Here is a 21564-nt window from a genome sequence, read left to right on the forward strand (position 1 = left end):
AGTCCATAGGACTTAGGAACCTAAGTCACTTAGGGACTTTTGAAAATGCTGTGCTTGATTCCCAAATAACATTGATAGTTCTACTAGTGTATTGGTTTAGGGGAAGGTTTATAGCAAATAAAAAGGGTTAAACCAAAACAAAAATTAGAAAGAGAAATGTGAATACTATTTATTTGAGTCCAGAATTTCAGTAAGCACACCTGGGGATCATTTGAATACAGGAAGTATTTCCACTGTATTTCGCAGGTAATTTGCGTGGGTCAGATTGTCTGTGGTGTGGTTGCGGATTCAGATGTTCATGCCAAACAAGCAGCTGCAAAAGTGAAGATAGAGTATGAAGATCTGGAGCCAGTGATCCTGACTGTTGAGGTAATAATTAGCCTCATCCTTCTTGCTTTTTCACGGACTTATCTTGGGCAGGGAAAGCAGCTGTTTACTCTTCACTTGCTATTTATTTATTTTTTTTATAACAAGTGAAGTATGACTAATTGGATTCTCTTTTTAAGGACTCAGGGCCAAATTTTGGCTGTCACTTATACTAGTACATCCCCAATGATGTCAATGTAAAAAGAGCAGAATTTGGCCAAGTTTCCACTTGCACTTGGTTGGTTAGTTAGTTCTTAAGGAAGATCCTCACTTCCTCATATAGTAACAAACAGGAATCTTTCACATCTAAGGATTCCCCTGGCTGTTCCTTTCTGGGATTATGATGTGTTCTTGCTCTCTCTTCAGGCCATACCAACTGCTCCAGGAAAGCAGTTCTTGGAATTACCCAGTGAATGACAACAATTCAGAATTCCTGATCTGGGAACTCTGCCTAAATAGGGGCAGGTTAAAATTAAATGGGGCCTGTTCTCCCCCATTTCACTGCTTAAATAAAATATTAGCAGCCTCTCGCAGATCTCAGTGGGTTGAAGTACAGGGCAGATTTTGACTTATACTAGAGCCTAGTTCAGACCACACTGCCTAGACAGACATTCTTCCTAGCAACTTGTATATTAGAGACTTGCTTTGTTATGTGGCAGTTGAGAACTTGTCTTTGTTTAGAGTAGCCATTACTGTTGGGGAGTTTGACTGAAGTGTGTGCTCCCCTGATGTGATAGAGACTGGCTTGCATATCAGGAGAAGAAAAGCATTGTGAAGCAAAGTCCATGCTGACTATTCCTATCTAAGGCCTTGGCTACACTTGCGCGTTGCAGCGCTGTAAAGCCGCCCCCAGTGCTGTAACTCACTCCCCGTCCACACTGGCAAGGCATTTGCAGCGCTGTATCTCCGTGGTTGCAGTGCTGCATGTACTCCACCTCGCCGAGAGGAATAGCGAGTATTGCGCTGCCGCGCCAGTGTGGCCGCCCAATGCGTTGTGAATGGCCTCCAGAATTATTCGACAGTATCCCACAGTGCCTGTTCTAGCCACTCTGGTCATCAGTTCAAACTCTACTGCCCTGGCCTCAGGTAACCAACCATGTGACCCACCCTTTACATTCCCCGGGAATTTTAAAAATCCCCTTCCTGTTTGCTCAGCCCGGCGTGGCGTGGAGTGCTATCAGCGAATCTTTCCAGGTGACCATGCCTCCACGTGCCAAGTGAGCCCCAGCATGGAGCAATGGCGAGCTGCTGGACCTCATCAGTGTTTGGGGGGAGGAAGTTGTCCAGTCCCAGCTGCGCTCCAGCTGTAGGAATTACGATACCTTCGGGAAGGTATCAAAGGACATGATGGAAAGGGGCCATGACCGGGATGCCCTGCAGTGCAGGATTAAAGTGAAGGAGCTGCGGAGTGCCTACTGCAAAGCCCGTGACGCAAACAGCCGCTCGGGTGCTACCCCCGCGACCTGCCGATTCTACAAAGAGCTGGATGCGATACTTGGGGTTAACCCCACCTCCACTCCGAGCACCACCATGGACACTTCAGAGCCGGTGTGGGGGGGTGGGGAGGAGGAGGAAAACGGGAGTGATGGTGGTGGGCCGGATGGAGATACCCCGGAATCCCTGGAGCCATGCAGCCAGGAGCTCTTCTCGAGCCAGGAGGAAGGTAGCCAGTCGCAGCGGCCGGTACTTGGTGGAGGACAAACAGAAGAGCAGGTTCCCGGTAAGCGGGTTTTTTTTCGGGAAGGAATTTTTTCGGTGCGGGCTCTTTGGAAGAGGAGGGTTAGGCATGCATGCCTAGATGCGGACTAGTGCATTGATGTGGTTTATCACATCGTGGTAATCGACCTCAGTAATCTCCTCGAATGTCTCATCCAGAATGTGTGCAATGCGCTTGTGCAGGTTTATTGGGAGAGCCACCGTGGTCCTTGTCCCAGCCAGGCTAACGTGTCCGCGCCACTGTGCCGCGAGGGGGTGGGGGGGGGACCATTGCTACACACAGGCAAGCTGCATATGGGCCAGGGCAGAAGCCGCATTGCAGTAGAAGACCCTCCCTTGCTTCCCAGATCACCCTCAGCAGCGAGATATTGTCCAGGACGAACTCCTGTGGAAAATGTTGGGACAGTGTTCAGTGTAGCTGCCCCCTGAAGCTGTTGGCTCTCCCCAAGGCACAGAAACCCAGAGGACAGTGCAGCCCTGAAACAATCAGTCCCCTTATTCACCATTTTGAGGCTGCCGTGGGATATGTGTGCTCTGTTTCGGACGGGAAAATTATGCTATTGTGTAGACCCTGTGTGTTTTCTACTCCCTAAGTGCGGGGGGAATCATTACTCTGTCTGGTATAAACAATGCTGCCTCTGTTAAATGTTGCATTTTGCCTATACAGCAGCATCAACCTTGAGACCTCAGCCGTCCCTCTTATTGCCTGCTCAGAGACTGCAAAGACTCAGGAAGAGACCGCGAAAAAGCAAAGAAGACATGCTGCAAGAAGTGATGCGGCAATCTAATAAAGAGAATGAGAAAGCACAGAACTGGAGGGAGAGAGAAAGCAGGATCCACCAGGAAAACGCAGCGCATCAGCGGCAAAGCACTGATAGGCTCATAAGCATCCTGGAGCGCCAAGCAGACACTATCCAGGAGCTCGTAGCCATGCAGAAAGAGGAGCAGTACCGCAAATGCAAACGCCACCCCCCTATGCAGCCCTTGTCCCAAAACTCTTTCCGTTGTGCCCCATTGTCACCTCCAACCCACTTTCCCCAACTTCCGTGTTCTTCATGCCACCCGCTGCCTCCAACACCAGTATCTTCACCACCCAGCCCTGAAAACCACAACCCTTACCCTCTGCACTCAACCCCCATTACCATGCAGTATAGCTGTCCTGAAATGCAGCACTCACTGCACAGCACACCAGACAGGACATATGCGAATCTGTGATTGTACAGTTCCCCACTCCATCCCCTTGTTTCTTTTCAATAAATAATTTTTTTTTCTTTTCAATGAATGGATTTTTTGGCTTTGAAAACATTCTTTATTATTGCATAAAGTAAAAGACTCCTTAGCCCAGGAAATAAACAGGCCCTGCAAGTCTGCTTGTCTGCTTACCAGACACTGATTCCTAAAGATTGGAACTACTGCACTTCACTGCTGGTTTTCAGCCTCAAATTGCTCCCGCAAGGTATCCCTAATCCTTGCAGCCCCGCGCTGGGCCCCTGTAATAGCCCTGCTCTCTGGCTGTGCAAATTCAGCCTCCAGGTGTTGAACCTCGGAGGTCCATGCCTGAGTGAAGCTTTCACCCTTCCCTTCACAAATATTATGGAGGGCACAGCACGCGGATATAACCGCGAGGATGCTGTTTTTGGCCAAGTCCAGCTTCCCATACAGAGATCGCCAGCGGCCCTTTAAACGGCCAAAGGCACACTCCACAGTCATTTGGCTCAGCCTGTAGTTGAACCGTTCCTTGCTGCTGTCAAGGCTCCCTGTGTAGGGTTTCATGAGCCATAGCATTAACGGGTAAGCGGGATCTCCAAGGATCACAATGGGCATTTCAACTTCCCCTACCGTGATCTTCCGCTCTGGGAAAAAAGTCCCGGCCTGCAGCTTCCTGAACAGCCAAGTGTTCCGAAAGATGCGTGCGTCATGCACCTTTCCAGGCCAGCCTGTGTTAATGTCAATGAAACGCCCACAGTGATCCACAAGCGCCTGGAGAACCATAGAGAAATACCCCTTCTGATTAACATATTCAGATCCTAGGTGGGGTGGTGCCAGAATAGGAATGTGCGTCCCATCTATCGCCCCTCCACAGTTAGGGAACCCCATTTGTGCAAAGCCATCCACTATTTCTTGCACGTTACCCAGAATCACGGTTCTTCTGAGTAGGATGCGATTAATGTCCTTGCAAACTTGCATCAACACGATTCCAACGGTCAACTTTCCAACTCCAAACTGGTTTGCGACTGACTGGTAGCTGTCTGGAGTTGCCAGCTTCCAGATTGCAAACTTGCATCAACACGATTCCAATGGTCAACTTTCCGACTCCAAACTGGTTTGCGACCGACTGGTAGCTGTCTGGAGTTGCCAGCTTCCAGATTGCAATAGCCACCCGCTTCTCCACTGGCAGGGCAGCTCTCAATCTTGTGTCCTTGTGCCGCAGGGTGGGGGTGAGCTCCTCACACAGTCCCATGAAAGTGGCTTTTCTCATCCGAAAGTTCTGCAGCCACTGCTTGTCATCCCAGACTTCCATGACGATCTGATCCCACCACTCGGTGCTTGTTTCCCGAGCCCAAAAGCGGCATTCCACGGTGCTGAGCACGTCCGTGAATGCCACAAGCAATTTCGTGTCGTATGCGTTACGCGGCTCGATAGCATCGTCGGACTCCTCACTCCCACTGTCACTTTGGATCTTAAGGAATAGTTCGACAGCCAAACGTGACGTGCTGGCATACGCCTCAGCAGTTCGGACTCCATTTCCCGCAGACAGATCGTGCTGCACAGAAACCGTTGAAAGATGGCGCCAAACATGAATGGAAACAAAGGGATTTCTGGGATGCGAAGCGATGCATCACAGGGTGTTGGGACAGGATCCAGAATGCCCCGCACCCACGCCCCCTACCCACGGCACCAGAATGGGAAGAGGTGCTCTGTGGGATAGCTGCCTATAATGCACCGCTCCCAAAAGTGCTGCAATTGTCGCAAATGTGGCCACGACAGTGCGTTGGGCAGCTGTCAGTGTGGACAGACTGCAGTGCTTTCCCTACTCTGCTGCACGAAGTCAGGTTTAACTCACAGTGCTGTACATCTGCAAGTGTAGCCAAGGCCTTAACCATATAGTGCAGTCTCTTTCTGTTCCATCTTGGTCACTTACAAGCTGTTCTGTTCCTCACCACAAACCAGACTTCCCTTTTTGTCCTAGGGAGAGTCCTACTGGACAGCTGTCAAACAGTGGGGAAATAATATAACACTGCTCTACAGCCAAAATGCTTCTGAAATAAATGTAGTCAAACTTTACTAATTCTGGGTCACTGAGAACGAAAATGATGCTTAAAATTGTTGACTGGCTCTAGTTTTCAAGATATGCTATTGGGTCAGTATATACGTCCCTTGACTTGGGAATGGCGGAGGATAAGTGAGTCATAAAGGGAAAGGATCTCAATTTAAACCAGAAATGTGTGTACCGTTGATCTCACCTGTGACAAATGCCTTTTCCTAACCAGTGCCCCAAGTCTGGTTTGAGACAACTCAACATCATATTAGCTGCATTTTTTCTAACCCCTCAAAACAAACAAAACCTCGCAGCTACTTGCCCCAACATCTGCAATACTCTAGTGAGAAGGCCCAGCTAGTGCTATGAAAGAGTTGACCATGTCTATTTCCATTGGTAAGAATTTCACCTTTCCACACGGGATCTTGCATTCCACCTGCAGAGCCTGCACATGTCCCGGTACCCAAAGGATGATTGCAAGTGCAAAGCCAGAAATAAAGTTCCCGGGACTGTAGGTGCAGCATCAAGTCTCTTCACTGGTTGTGTAACAGAACAGCTCTTCGAGTTCGCATGGATGACTCACTGTCTGGGAGGGCGCGCCTGACAGTAACAAGTGAGGTATTCTTAACCAGACTGTCTGCTGCAGAATTCAGGGCCGGGATTAATTATCACCTGCAGATGAATTATAAACATGAGTGTTATTTCCAGTTAAGGGAGGAGATCTGGAGAGAGCAACAGGCTGAAATGGGCCAGTCACAAAGTCAAGTTCTGCCAAGGAAAAGAACCATCCCAAGAGCACCTACAGAGTAAGCATGGGGAACAGAAAAGGGCGACACGACTCAGGGACTGGCAGGAGCTGGCAGGCTGCTGGAGTGGTTGTGACCCAGGTCTGCAGTGATAAGTTATCACACAACTGTTTGCTACCCTAACGGAACTGAGTTCTCAGTGCAGTTCCTAGGGCACAAGGCTTTGTCTACACTAGAAACCAGTGTCTCTTTTCCAGCTGCCCAAGCACCAGCTAGAACATTGGGAGCAATTTTCAAAAGTACCTACGGAGTTAGATGTCCAACCTCCATGGATTTTGAAACCCTCTGACAAGAGCAAGTGTAGACCATCCTCAGGGGGTTTTCCAACTGACTCATGAAGCCCTGCTTTGCTCAATAGAACAGGGTTTTATAACCCTGTGGCAACACTGGCTGAGCCAGACTTTGCATCATTGCTGGCACTCCTGCAGCCACACAATTGCTGGGAAACAGGGAGGTCGTAGTGAGGCTTGGAAGGATTCGATTTTTTATCAGTAAATGTTGGTGTCGATTCCACCATGCACAGACCAGCAAAAAAGTATTTCAATTGATAATAATCAACATTTACAGAGAGGCAAAGAAAGAAACAGGCTGCTGGAGAACTTACACTGCTCTACAGCCAAAATGCTTCTGAAATAAATGTAGTCAAATTTTACTAATTCTGGGTCACTGAGAACTAAAATGATGCTTAAAATTGTTGATTGGCTCTAGTTTTCAAGATATGCTATTGGGTCAGTATGTATGTCCCTTGACTTGGGAATGGCGGAGGATAAGTGAGTAATAAAGGGAAAGGATCTCAATTTAAACCAGAAATGACTAAAATACATCTTTGACTGGATCTATGAATAAATCTATGACTGGGTTTGGACAGTACTTGCTTTTTAGGCAAAACAATGAATGATGCAATCTGAAGCTGGTATTGCGTCATACATGATATGAATTGCATCATGTTATTCCTAGAAGTCATGGATGATGCAATCATAATAAAGCTTACATCACTCTGCTGAACAAATTGCCCTATATCAGCTCTAGAACTCATACAGTGTCGTGCTCTCTTATTTGTCAGTGTTTGATTTTGCAAAGGGACACATTTCTGTTTAGCCAAAGTGAGCAAAGATGCCTTGTACTTGTGTGAACAGTGCAGATAACTTCTGCTATGTTTGTGGTGAAGTGACTTTTGCATCACAAAAGCGCAGTATAACCACTATGGTTAAGAAAGCCTATCACCTTTATTTTGGCTGCAAAATTGGAGATCAGGACAAGAGGTGGGCCCCACACATATGCTGCAACACTTGTGCAACAAATCTTCGCCAGTGGTTGAACAGGAAAAGGAAATCTATGCCTTTTGCAGTGCCCATGATTTGGAGAGAGCCAACAGATCATACCAGCAATTGTTACTTCTGCATGCTGCATCCAGTTGGGAAAGGTGTGTCAAAGAAGAAAAAGTGGACTGTGCATTATCCAAACATTCCATCAGCTATACGCCCAGTACCCCATGGAGAAGGACTGCCGGTTCCTGATGCACCAGAATCATTCTCACTTGAGTCAGACGAGGAAGAGGAAGAGGATGAAACTTCTGGTCGTGAACCATCAATGTCACAGGACCCACATTTTCTCCCATCCTCCTCCTCTGAACCACACCTCATAACAGAAGGTGAACTGAATGACCTTGTCAGGGATTTGGAACTACTCCAGAGTAAGGCAGAGCTGTTGGGCTCCAGACTACAGCAGTGGAATCTCCTGGCAGATGATGTTAGGGTTTCCATGTTCCGTGACCGTCAAAAGGATCTTGTCCCATTCTTCTTCATGGAAGGTGTTCTTGTAGCCTGCAACAACATCGATGGTGTGATGGCAGCCCTCAACATCGTTCACGATCCAGATGAGTGGAGTCTGTTCATTGATTCATCGAAGATGAGTCTTAAAGCTGTTTTACTGCATAATGGCAATGTTTTTCCATCAATTCCAATTGGTCATGCAGTCCATATGAAGGAAACCTATGACAACATGAAACAACTTTTGAGGTGCATAAACTATGACCAACATCAGTGGCAGCTTTGTGGCGATTTGAAGGTTGTTGCTCTCTTGCTTGTTCTGCAGACTGGATACACAAAGTACTGCTGTTTTCTCTGCGAATGGGATAGTCGTGCAAGAGATTCCCACTACATCAAGAAAGATTGGCCACTCCGACAGTCATTGGAGCCTGGGAGGAAAAGTGTTCAGCATCCACCACTTGTTGAATCAAGGAAGATTTTGTTACCACCCTTACACATCAAGCTGGGTCTGATGAAGAACTTTGTCAAGGCCATTGACAAAACACAAGCAGCTTTCAAGTACCTCCGTGGAAAATTTCCAAGGTTAAGTGAAGCTAAGATAAAGGAAGGTGTCTTTGTTGGTCCTCAGATTCGTGAACTTCTTCGAGATGATGCATTTGACCATGCACTGCGTGGCAAGGAAAAGACGGCATGGAAACCTTCCAGTTAGTGGCAATAAATTTTCTCGGAAACAACAAGGCAGACCACTACAGGTTGTTGGTGGAAAACCTCCTCAAGGCATACAAAAGCCTTGGTTGCAACATGTCACTAAAGATACATTTTTTGCACTCTCATCTAGATTTTTTTCCACCGAACTACGGAGCAGTGAGCGACGAGCACGGTGAGCGATTTCACCGGGACATTGCAACAATGGAGAAACACTATCAGGGCAAATGGAGCCCATCAATGCTTGCAGACTATTGCTGGACAGTGACAAGAGATGCTCCATTTAATGAATACAAGAGACAAGCCAAGAAGCGCCGAGTAGACACTGAATAGGACTAAACTATGTACATAATAGTTTTTTGCCTTTTGTTTCAGAATAAATTTTATTTATATAACCCTTTTGCTGATTTTTAAAGTGCTACATAAACAGGACAGGTAAAATATTATCATGTAAAGCAACCATAAACACATGAAAAGACCTAGGTTTACAATTTATGATTAAAACTCTACTATCTACACAATATACACAGACATAAAATGTAAAAACTTAAATATCTTAGAAACAGTAGCCAATCAGTTGTTTTAATTGTCATATTTGAATTCAGCACATCAAAATACATAATAAATAGCACATTTTATCTCTGAAGCAGACGACTTCTCAAAAATTGTAGACCAGTGTAATTAATAAAATACCTCTGCACTAGCATTCTGTAGGAAAGCAGAGGTCATCAGTAATGCAAGATTGAGTCACAGCAACATTTTCTTGTCCAATGTATAAAATCCTAAACTTCTGGAATACTGTGATGGAATTTGGTAGTCTGATAACTCTCTGGTACCCAGTTCCCCATATCTTTATGTAAGGTGCACGGCAATCATATTGATAATAAAATGCTGTGGAAAAAAAGAGAATATTTAAAATTCTCAAACTTGTGTGTGTGTTTTCCACCACTGCAGGAGGCTATAAAGCACAATTCATTCTTTGAGCCACAAAGAAGACTAGAACAAGGAAATGTCGATGAAGCATTTGAAACTGTTGATCAAATACTTGAAGGTAAAATGCAGAATGTGTTGAGTGGATGGAGGGAGGTTTATGAGAGCTTCTGCCAGTTTGAAGTCTGATACTAACCAAATGGATCTGGGCAAAATGGAAATTGTCAAATCTTCATCAGAATTTATAGGGACAGACGTTCAAAGAGTGGCACTTAAATTGCTCCTTCCCATGTCCCTTTTAAGTGCAACTGATGATGTACTGTGCCTACTATGCAACACCAGTATAGCACTACTATCTGATTAATTTATGAGAAAAAATATAATCCTCCCATTATTTACCATGGACTTTCCTGTCTCTGTTTTACTGTGATACAAAAGTGACGATCTACGATATGGAAATGTTGATCCAGAATACTTGGTGGGGCTTTGGAGTTGCAGAGCGTAGATCCTCAGCTGGTGTAAACTGTCATAGCTCGATTGAAACCAATCAGGTGACTAACAACAGCTGACATATGTCCTGCAGAATTTGGATTTTACCCTCTTGCTAGTCTGTTCCCTTTCAACCACAAATTTCTCCTTTTCTTCCCCAGCATCAGACCTGGCTTGTTTGGTGCTGATCCTAAACAACCACGAATAGCACTTCCCTTCCGCAGAAAAATTACTGTATTCCACGTCTGATTTGATTAACACAAGCTGGCTCAAGATCCTGTCAGCACTCTCAAGCCTTCCACATCCCAGACTCAAGACACTTAGCTTGATATTGACAATATGTGTGGCAGATTATCTGGTAGTGTAAGTTGGCACAGTTCTGTTGATATCAATGGAGCAGGGCCAGTTTACACAGCAGAGAGTTTGGCTCATATTTTTATGCTAGATGTTGCACCTGCTGCAGCTGGTTTCTCTTGCCTGGTTGCACCTTAACAACGGTAGCACCAGCAATTGTGTTGATCAAGTACGTTGAGTCTTAGGTTTTGTGTAATGTGCATACTTGGCCTAGCCTCCTCGTTCCTCCCCTTTTTACCCCCCAGCCTATCAGCAACACTTGTGTCTTTATCTTTGGGACAGGGGAGATCCACATCGGGGGACAGGAACATTTTTACATGGAGACTCAGTGCGCGCTTGTTGTGCCAAAAGGAGAGGATAAAGAAATGGACGTGTATGTGTCAACCCAACATCCAGCACTTACCCAGGTAATGGAGAGCCTTTTTAGGCAATTCTTTAAAGACTTGACAGTATAGCTCTTTGTGTGTGGTTTGAAAATCCATCTTAAACTGTTTATGATGCAGTAGGAACATGTGAATTACACAGTTAGGTTATCCAATGTCCATTGCTCTCCACTACACCAGTAGCATGCCAGCTCAGCACCGCTGACCCATCAGCTGTGCACTGATCTCTCTGGCACCAAGGTAAGGAGTGTGTAAAAGCCCTTCAGTCCCCTTTGAAAGTAGTCTGTGCTCTAGGGCACAATCCTTTAAGGTACAGAGTTCTCCCTGTGAAGTGCTAAGCACGCTCCACTCCCATCTTCTTCAGTGCTTTGTACGTGCATTAGCTGGGGTGGTGACAACTGCCTACTGCCAGAAATATAAAGGGGAAATTCACAAAACCTAACGTGAGAGAGGTAAGGTTGGTGAGGTGATATCTTTTATTGGACTAACTTCTGCTGGTGAAAGAGACAAGCTTTCCAGCTCCACAGAGCTCTTCTTCATGTCTGGACTAAAACCTAGTAGAGCAGATTGTCTCTTCTTAGCTACACATACGGCTTGTAAAGCAGAATGCATTTTGAACAAAATGCTGAGATTTTGTATTAGCTGTATTTTGCCCATTGTTCAGCTCCCATTTTCTGTGTGTGTTACTTTTATATCACTGATAACAAAAATCTGCATTCTTTCTTGGCTGTGTTTCATAAATGAGGGACACTGTCAATCACATTTCTTCATCTGTGACTAATAAGGCCGAGATTATTAAAACCAAACATTTAAAAAATCTAATGTCCTTATTATGGATTTTGCTTACTTCCTGCATTTCTCTCAGCTTGGACAATTGTCTATAGCCAGTTTCACTTTCAGGTTCTCCCTGTTGCAGTATTTGGGTGCAAATGTTTGGGGGTATTTATTTGTTGAAAAATAGATGTTTCCATGGGAATTAGAAAGAAAATCATGGAGACATAGCTTGGTCTTTTCTATAAACTTTTTTTGCAAAACTTAAATTTGGGCCAGATTTGAGCTGACAGGGTCCCTTTAAAATTGCAATGTTATAAAAAAGGGATATTGACTTTACAGGAAATGGTGGCCTCATGTTTAGGAGTTCCAGCCAATAGGATCATGTGCCATGTAAAAAGAATCGGTGGAGCTTTCGGTGGGAAAGTAGGGAAAGCTGGTCTGTTGGCATGTGTTGCTGCAGTGGCAGCAAACAAGTAAGTGTGGCTCCCTGTTGTAAGAGAGAAAAGGGGAGGAATAATAGTTACCCACCAGGTCCCTTTCCTTCCCAGAGATGCTCCCACTATACTAGCTAACAAGCCACAAAAACCTGTCAGTGACTTTTTTTTTACTCTCTACTCTTGAAGGGTTATAAGCTGGGCTGAGGCGATGCGATCTAAACAGAGCTGAGACTGGTGTCAGCCAGAAATGCTCTCAAAATTCTTGACAAGCTTATGGGGAGCTACCCACCTGTCAGATTGGGGACCTTGTCCACACATAGGGGTTGTACTGACCTTGCTACATCAGTTTCAAAATTGATTTAGTTAACTCAGTGCAACTTTCTGGTGCAGACACACTCATTTTGGTTTTAAGAGTATTATATTGATTTAGCCTATATTGATTCCTTACTGATTTGAGCTAAATTGATATAAGGCATTCTTAAAACCAAAATAAGTGTCTACACAAGAAAGTTGCACTTAGTTAACTCATTGTTTTTCAAAAAGGGAAAAGAAGATTATGTCATGGGTCTGGACCCAGCAAAGCATATAAATAGTGCCTACTTTATGCACAAGTAATCCCATTAAAATTAAGCAGGTGCTTCAGTCCATCCCTGTTCACCAAAGCACTTAAGTCAATGCTTAAATTTAAACACATCCTTTGTGCTCTGCTAGATTTGGGCCCCTGGGAAATAGCCATCCTTTTAGTAGCGTCTGTAACTTTGTCTGAAGCGTAACCCTCCTTCCCCCTTTTTTTACATTTTTAATTTAGAACTGGTCGTGCGGTTCGTTTTATCCTGGACCGGGGGAATGATATGTTAATCACAGGGGGCCGACACCCTCTCGTTGGCAAATATAAAGTAAGTGGAAGAAAAATGCTGTGCCCAAACCATCAGTCCACTTTATGTGAATGGGATTTTGCCAATACCAGTAGTTAAGGTTAAGATTTTGTCATGCTTATTTTTAGTAAAAGTCACGGACAGGTCGCGGGCAATAAACAAAAATTCACAAAAGCCTCAGCGGCTCGGAGCTCTAGAGTCCCCACCACCCACAGCGGCTCAGAGCTCCAGGGCCTCTGCCGGCTGACAGCTCTAGCCGTCCCGCCTCAGGGCACAGGGCTGAAGCTGAAAATATCATGGAAGTTTCTGAAAGTAATGGAATCCATTACCGCCGTGACAAAATCTTATCCTTACAACTAGTTAATGTTGTTTTTAACTAGTAGGTCTATTAATGCAAACAGCTGTATTAATTCAGCCTTAATTTGAGACTCTTAGTTAGGAAATTCAGCGGTAAGGTCTGCTAACCAACTTTAACTCTGCTTCCTCGCTCCTGCCTATATCTCTGCTTTCATTTCTTTCTACTCCTTGCATGTCTTTCTTCCTCCCATAATTTCTCCCTTTATTTCTTTCTCTCTGGAAACTGGAAGGCATAAAGAGTCCTTGGCCCAACAAAATTTCTCTGCACAGGTTTACGCTTGAGGCCTTGCTGTGCACAGGTTCAAACAGAGGAACCACTAAGTTTTTACATAAACACAGAATCAGTCAGGAAAAACAGCACCTCTGGTTACAACCCAGTCCTCCAGCTACTGAATACAACCTCTACTTCACCCAAGGCCTCTTTCTGACCTGATTATCAGTAAAAACTTTTATAGAAGTTCCTGCCCTCTTGTCAGCAGTGATGGACAAGGTAGCCTGGGCAACACTGACTTAAATCAAATCAATAAAAAAAAAAGGCAGAGTCTATAAACATAAGAGTCAGAAAACCTTTGGCTGTCAGGGCTATGATCTCTGTCTACCTCCCTTGCAGTTCGAGAGGGTTATAAGTGTCTCAGAGGCAGCCTGGTGCAAGCACAGAGAATTGTTGTCCTCTTCAAGTCCCAAGGTCATCTGCCACTTCTCATCCTGTTCCTCCCTCTTTATACCGGGGCTTCCCCTCATTAGCTACAGCAGCTGTGGGCTTGTCTCTTCATAATTGACATTTCCCACAGCTGAGCCAGCATGGGGTAGTTTTTGCTGACTGCAGGTAGGAAGGGTTCTTAACCCCTTCTTGCCTGTGTTTTATGTGGGGTTTGTAGACCCCATAGTACCTTTCTCACCTCCCCTTCCCACCATGCTCTGGTCACAGACTCATAGACTTTAAGGTCAGAAGAGACCATCGTGATTCAGTGATTTCCCAACACCCCCCCGAATTTCCCCAACACCTCCCTCCCCCAGTTTTGTGAACTAGTTACATTCCAAACCTGGTGGCTGAACTTTGCGACTTTGTCCTCACCCACAACTATTTCACATTTGGGGACAATATATACCTTCAACTCAGCGGCACGGCTATGGGTACCTGCACGGCCCCACAGTATGCCAACATTTTTATGGCTGACTTAGAACAACGCTTCCTCAGCTCTCATCCCCTAATGTCTCTACTCTACTTGCGCTACATTGATGACATCTTCATCATCTGGACCCATGGAAAAGAAGCCCTTGAGGAATTCCACCATGATTTCAACAATTTCCATCCCACCATCAACCTAAGCCTAGACCAATCCACACAAGCGGTCCATTCCCTTGACACTACTGTGCTAATAAGCGATGGTCACATAAACACCACCCTATACCGGAAACCTACTGACCGCTATACTTACCTACATGCCTCTAGCTTCCATCCAGGACACACCACACGATCCATTGTCTACAACCAAGCTCTAAGATACAACCGCATTTGCTCCAATCCCTCAGACAGAGACAAAAACCTACAAGATCTCTATCAAGTGTTCTTAAAACTACAATATCCACCTGCTGAAGTGAAAAAACAGATTGACAGAGCCAGAAGAGTATCCAGAAGTCACCTACTACAGGACATGCCCAACAAAGAAAATAACAGAACGCCACTAGCCATCACCTTCAGCCCCCAACTAAAACCTCTCCAGCGCATCATCAAAGATCGACAACCTATCCTGAAAGATGATCCCTCACTCTCACAGATTTTTGGAGACAGACCTGTCCTCGCTTACAGACAGCTCCCCAACCTGAAGCAAATACTCACCAGCAACCACACACCACAGAACAAAAACACTAACCCAAGAACCTATCCTTGCAACAAAGCCCAATGCCAACTCTGTCCACATATCTATTCAAGTGACACCATCATAGGACCTAATCACATCAGCCACGCAATCAGGGGCTCATTCACCTGCACATCTACCAATGTGATATATGCCAGAAATGCCCCTCTGCCATGTACATTGGACAAACTGGACAGTCTCTACGCAAAAGAATAAATGGACACAAATCTGACATCAGGAATCATAACATTCAAAATCCTGTACGAGAACACTTTAATCTGTCTGGCCACTCAGTAACAGATTTAAAGGTGGCAATTTTGCAACAGAAAAGCTTCAAAAACAGACTCCAATGAGAAACTGCTGAACTTGAATTACTATGCAAACTAGATACAATCAATTTAGGCTTAAATAGAGACTGGGAGTGGCTGAGCCATTACACACATTGAATCTATTTCCCCATGTTAATTATCCTCACACCTTCTTGTCAAACTGTCTTAAATGAGCTATCTGGATTATCACTACAAAAGTTTTTTTTCTCCTGCTGACATAGCTCATCTTAATTAATTAGCCTCTTAGAGTTGGTTGGGCAACTCCCACCTTTTCATGTTCTCTGTATGTATATATATCTCCTCACTATATGTTCCATTCTATGCATCCAATGAAGTGGGCTGTAGCCCACGAAAGCTTATGCTCAAATAAATCTGTTAGTCTCTAAGGTGCCACAAGTCCTCCTGTTCTTTTTGCAGATACAGACTAATACGGCCGCGACTCTGAAACATGCCAATTTAGTGACTATTTGGAAATTTGAATTGAAATTGAAACATTAATACACACTTTAAAAGCATATAGAGTGTATGATAAAATACATGTATCAGAAAAAGCTGTTGTTTTTTATGACCACGTCAGTGCATTCATTTCAGTGATGTTGGCCAACCTAATAATTTCAAATGATGATTTGTAAGCAAAGTCTAAATGAGCTCTCCCTGACAGCTAGTGATGAGCTGGGGCTGGGGGGAAAGGCTTCAGGACCAGATTGTATTTACATTCACACCTAATCTACCTAGGTATCCAGCAAACAGAGCTGTGTTGCCCAAGTGAAATATCAGGGGGTAGCCGTGTTAGTCTGTATCTACAAAAACAACAAAGAGTCTGGTAGCACCTTAAAGACTAACAGATTTATTTGGGCATAAGCTTTCGTGAGTAAAAACCTCACTTCTTCGGATGCAAGTGAAATAGATTTTGGCTGGGGTTGTCTTACAAATCACTTGAATGGGGGAGGGGGAGTAATGAAATGTTGTTGTTCTTATTGTATGAGTAAAGGGCAGTAGAACTGTACTTAGCCTGTGCTGATTGAGGACATCAAGAGAGAGGGTGGGGACCTGTCCCTCTCCACTGTTTAAAGACAGAGCTGATTAGGCTCTATAGATAGTCTTTTGTTCTGTTAAGTGACCACTGCAGTTGAAATCACTGATAATCAGGTCTAAGTGCTTAGTCCTGCTGTGGGGACAGTGTTCCTGTGGGACAGTGTTTCTGTGGAAGAGATGGCCCAGACTGCACTAGCAGTGAGGTTCCCCCACTGAGAGCTCAGCTGAAATCACTGAGAGCTGGGTGGAACCTCAAGAGACCAACTCACAGAGGTCACAGTGGCAGGTGGCAGCAGAAGGTGACTGCGCAGGGCCATTGGCAACAGAGGGGTGGAGTGAACGGTAGGGTTACCATATTTCAACAATCAAAAAAGAGGACGGGAGGAGCCCCGCCCTAGCCCCGCACCTGTCCTGCCCTAGCCCCGCCCCTGCCCCTTCCACTCCCTCCCACTTCCTGCCCCCTCAGAACCCCCAACCTTCCCCCTCCACGCCTTGTCCCCTGACTGCCCCCTCCTGGGACCCCTGCCCCTAACTGCCCCCCAGGACTCCACCCCCTACCTAAGCCTCCCTGCTCCTTGTCCCCTGACTGCCCCCTCCTGAGACCTTCCCCACATCCTAACTGGCCCCCTAGGACTCTACCCCCTACCTGTCCCCTGACTGCCCCAACCCTTATCCACACCCCCACCCCCAGACAGACCCCTGGGACTCCCACGCCCCATCCAACGACTCCCCACCCCCTGACAGCCCCTCCCCAAAACTCCCGACCCATCTAAACCCCTCTGCTCCCTGTCCCCTGACTCCCCCCTCCTGGGACCCCTGCTCCTAACTGCCCTCCAGAACCCCACCCCCTACCTAAGCCTCCCTGTGCCTTGTCCCCTAACTGCCCCCTCCTGAGACCCCCCCACCTGTACTCTGACTGCCCAAAACCTTACACCCCCAACCCCCAGACAGCCCTCCCCCGAACTCCTGATCCATCCAAGCCTGCTCCCTGTCTCTTGACTACCCCCCCCCAGAACCTCCCTGCCGCTTCTCTGACCCCCTGGCCCCCTTACTGTGCTGCAGAGCGGCGCGCTCGACAGCGGGGGAGGGGAGCAGCGTCGGAGCTCCAGACTGCCGGAGGCCGAGGCGACGGCCAGCGATCTGTGAATGCAGGGGGGAAGGGGAGGGAGGGAGAGAGAGGAGGGGAGTGGTGTCAAGTTGCAGGGGAGAGTAGGGGGAAGTGGAGGAAGGGCTCAGGCTGCCGGAGCCCCGTGCGAGTGGCACGATCCGGCCGGCTGCCCTGTAAGCTGCGCACGCTCTGCATGGGGGGGAAGTCCGGACATTGACAAATTCCCCCCGGACGCTATTTTTAACTGAAAAAAGCCGGACATGTCCGGGGGAATCCGGACGAATGGTAACCCTAGTGAACGGTGGCACAACGAACAGCAGTGGCCAGAGCGAACAGTGAGCAGCTGGAGGAATGAGCAAGGTGCCTTCTTGCCCCCCATCTGGGAGGTGTACTCATGTGAAAGCAACTCTGAACTCTGAGTCTCCACTGACCAAGGACAACACTGGTGAGTGGGGTGCGGTGGAGGGAAAAGTGAGGGGCACGTTAAATAAACATTTGTTTGTTGGACTATATTTTAGTGACTTTGCTCCAGAATGCTAGATTTGTGACTGGGAATGGAAACTTATATAAATATGTTTCCTAGTAGGCCAAGATTTTTAAAATGCATTATTTGTCAAGGTTGTTATCTCACATCGTTGCTATCTTGAGAGGTCATTATATTGGGGAGTTTCTGTACTAAACATTTTTATTATTATAATTAATTTTTACATAAGAATGGTCATACTGGGTCAGACCAATGGTCCATATAGCCCAGTATCCTGTCTTTTCCGACAGTGGTCAAGGCCAGGTGCTTCAGAGGGAATGAACAGAACAGGTAATCATCAAGTGATCCATCCCCCGTTGCCCATTCCCAGCTTCTGGCAAACAGACTAGGGACATTCAGAGCATGGTGTTGCATCCCTCCCCATCCTGGCTAATAGCCACTGATGGACCTATTCTCCAGGAATTTATCTAGTTCTTTTTTTAATCCTGTTATAGTTTTGGTCTTCACAGCATCCCCTGGCAAAGAGTTCCATGGGTTGACTTATGTTGTGTGAAGAAGTACTTCCTTTTGTTTTTTTAAAACCTGCTGGCTATTAATTTCATTGGATGACTGCTAGTTCTTGTATTATGTGAAGGATTAAATAACATTTCCTTATTCACTTTCTTCACACTAGTCAAGATTTAATAGACCTCTATCATATCCCCCCTTTTCTAAGCTGAAAATTCCCAGTCATTTTAATTTCTCCTCCTGTTTCATACCCCTAATCATTTTAGTTGCCCATCTCTGTACCTTTTTCCATCTCCAATATATCTTTTTTGGGATGGGGTGACCAGATCTGCACACAGTATTCAAGGTGTACATGTACCATGGATTCATATAGAGGCAATATGATATTTTCTGTCTTATTATCTATCCCTTTCTTAATGATTCCCAACATTCTGTTTGCTTTTTTGACTGCTGCTGCACATTGAGTGGAGGCTTTCAGAGAACTATCCACAATGACTCCAAGATCTCTTTCTTGAGTGTTAACAGCTAATTCACACTCCTTCATTTTGTATGTATAGTTGAGATTGTTTTCCAATGTGCATTACTTTGCATTTATCAACATTGAATTTCATCTGCCATTTTGTTGCCCAGTCACCCAGTTTTGTGAGATCCCTTTGTAACTCTTCGCAGTCTGCCTGGGACTTAACTATCTTGAATAGTTTTGTATCATCTGCAAATTTTGCCACCTCACTGTTTACCCATTTTTCTAGATCATTTATGAGTATGTTGAACAGTAATGTTCCCAATACCGACCCCTCAGGGACACCACTGTTTATCTCTCTCCATTCTGAAAACTGATAATTTATTCCTACCCTTTGTTTCCAATCTTTTAACCAGTTACTGATCCATGAGAGGACTTCCCTCTTATCCCATGATGGCTTACTTTTCAAAAGTCAATTTAAATTAAATACATTTTTTAAAAAAATATATATATTTTTAGAAATCTAGACCTGTTATATGTTTTGGTGTAACTTGTATCATCCTTATGTTAAATTTGCATTATCCTAACAAAACATTTACTTTATTCATATCTCTTTTATATATCTCATTAGCCCTGACACACACACCCCTGTAAATTCGAACACTCCCCCTAATTTCAATTCCTGGGGAAACCACTGATCGTGATCATCTAATCTGACATCCTGCAGGCCACAGAACCAATGAAATTTTTTGCTCGCAGTGCTCCCCTTGGAGGACTGTTCCAGAACTTCACTCCACTGATGGTTAAGAACTTTCATCTAATTGCAAACCTAAACTTCTTGATGGCCAGTTTATACCCATTTGTTCTTGTGACCACATTGACGTTTAACTTAAATAACTCCTCTCCCTCCCTGGTATTCATCCCTCTGATATATTTGCATAAGAATATAAGAATGGCCATACTGGGTCAGACCAATGGTCCGTCTAGCCTAGTACCCTGTCTTCCAACAGTGGTCAATGCCAGGTGCTTCAGAGGGAATGAACAGAACAGATAACCATCAAGTGATCCATCTCCGGTAGCCCATTCCCAGCTTCTTGCAAAGAGAGGCTACGGACACCATCGCTTCCTATCCTTGCTAAATACCTCAACTGATGGACCTATCCTCCATGAATTTACCTAGTTCTTTTTTGAACCCTGTTATAGTCTTGGCCTTCACAACATCCTCTGGCAGAGTTCCACAGGTTGACTGTGCGTTGTGTGAAGAAATACTTCCTTTTGTTTGTTTTAAACTTGTTGCCTATTAATTTCACCCTTAGTTCTTGTGTTATGAGGAGTAAATAACACTTCCTTATTTACTTTCTCCACACCAGTCATGATTTTATAGACCTCTATCATATCTCCCCTTAGTCTCCTCTTTTCCAAGCTGAAAGGTCCCAGTTTTATTAATCTCTCCTCATATAAAAGCTGTTTCATACCCCTGATCATTTTTGTTGCCCTTTTCTTTACCTTTTCCAATTCCATTTTTTTTTTTTAGATGGGGCAACCACATCTGCATGTGGTATTCAAGATGTGGGTGTACCATGGATTTATATAGAGGCAATATGATATTTTCTGTCTTATTTTCTATCCCTTTCCTAATGATTCCCAACATTTTGTTAGGTTTTTTGACTGCCGCTGCACTTTGAGTAGATGTTTTCAGAGAACTATCCACAGTGACTCCAAGATCTCTTTCTTGAGTGGTAACAGCTAATTTAGACCCCATCATTTTATATGGATAAATTGGGATTATGATTTTGCTATAAATTGGGGACTTTGCATTTATCAACATTGAATTTCATCTACCATTTTGTTGCCCAGTCACCCAGTTTTGTCCCTTTGTAACTCTTTGCAATCTGCTTTGGACTTAAATATCTTGAGCTGTTTTGCATCATCTGCAAATTTTGCCACCTGTTTACCCCCTTTTCCAGGTCATTTATGAATATGTTGAACAGTACTGGTCCCAGTACAAACCACTGTGGGACACCACTATTTACCTCTCTCCATTCTGAAAACTGATAATTTATTCCTACCCTTTGTTTCCTATCTTTTTACCAGTTACTGATCCATGAGAGGATCTTCCCTCTTAGCCCATGACAGTTTATAGAGAGCAATCATATTTTCCCTCAGCCTTCTTTTGGTTATGCTAAACAAGCCAAGCTTTTTGAGTCTCCTCTCATAAGATAGTTTTTCTATTCTTCGGCTCATCCTAGTAGCCCTTCTCTGCACCTGTTCCAGTTTGAATTCATCCTTCTTAAACATTGGGGACCAGAATTGCACACAGTATTCCAGACCAAGGTCTCATCAGTGCTTTGTATAATGGTACTAACACTTCCCTGTCTCTACTGGAAATACCTCAACTGATGCATCCTAGGACTGCATTAGCCTTTTTTATGGCCACATCACATTGGCGGCTCATAGTTATCCTGTGATCAAGCTATACACCCACATCTTTCTCCTCCTCTGTCGCTTCCAACTGATATGTCCCCAGCTTATAGCAAAAATTCTTGTTGTTCGTCCTTAAAG

At 45.0% G+C, this 21564-nt stretch overlaps 3 protein-coding genes across 5 annotated transcripts in view; 2 read left to right on the top strand and 1 right to left on the bottom strand.

Moving 5' to 3' along the window:
* The window catches only part of LOC135974151 (serine/arginine repetitive matrix protein 2-like), a 994828-nt gene that overhangs the window by 245635 nt on the left and 727629 nt on the right, over positions 1–21564 (bottom strand). The gene's annotated exons all lie outside the window — the stretch shown is intronic.
* The window catches only part of AOX1 (aldehyde oxidase 1), an 84111-nt gene that overhangs the window by 34621 nt on the left and 27926 nt on the right, over positions 1–21564 (top strand). For all 3 annotated transcript variants that reach the window (XM_065560405.1, XM_008166848.4, NM_001282245.1), the window contains 5 exon segments: positions 247–369; positions 9576–9672; positions 10677–10801; positions 11891–12024; positions 12797–12884. In XM_065560405.1, coding sequence (XP_065416477.1) covers positions 247–369; positions 9576–9672; positions 10677–10801; positions 11891–12024; positions 12797–12884 — 567 coding nt within the window.
* LOC135974154 (uncharacterized) lies at positions 1594–3385 on the top strand. The gene is made up of 2 exons (XM_065560944.1): positions 1594–2086; positions 2750–3385. Exons 1-2 carry the CDS (start codon positions 1711–1713, stop codon positions 3295–3297), a joined length of 924 nt encoding a protein of 307 aa, XP_065417016.1. The 5' UTR covers positions 1594–1710; the 3' UTR covers positions 3298–3385.

The sequence above is a fragment of the Chrysemys picta genome, chromosome 11 (genome assembly GCF_011386835.1).
Source record: "Chrysemys picta bellii isolate R12L10 chromosome 11, ASM1138683v2, whole genome shotgun sequence".
NCBI classification, from domain to species: domain Eukaryota; kingdom Metazoa; phylum Chordata; order Testudines; family Emydidae; genus Chrysemys; species Chrysemys picta.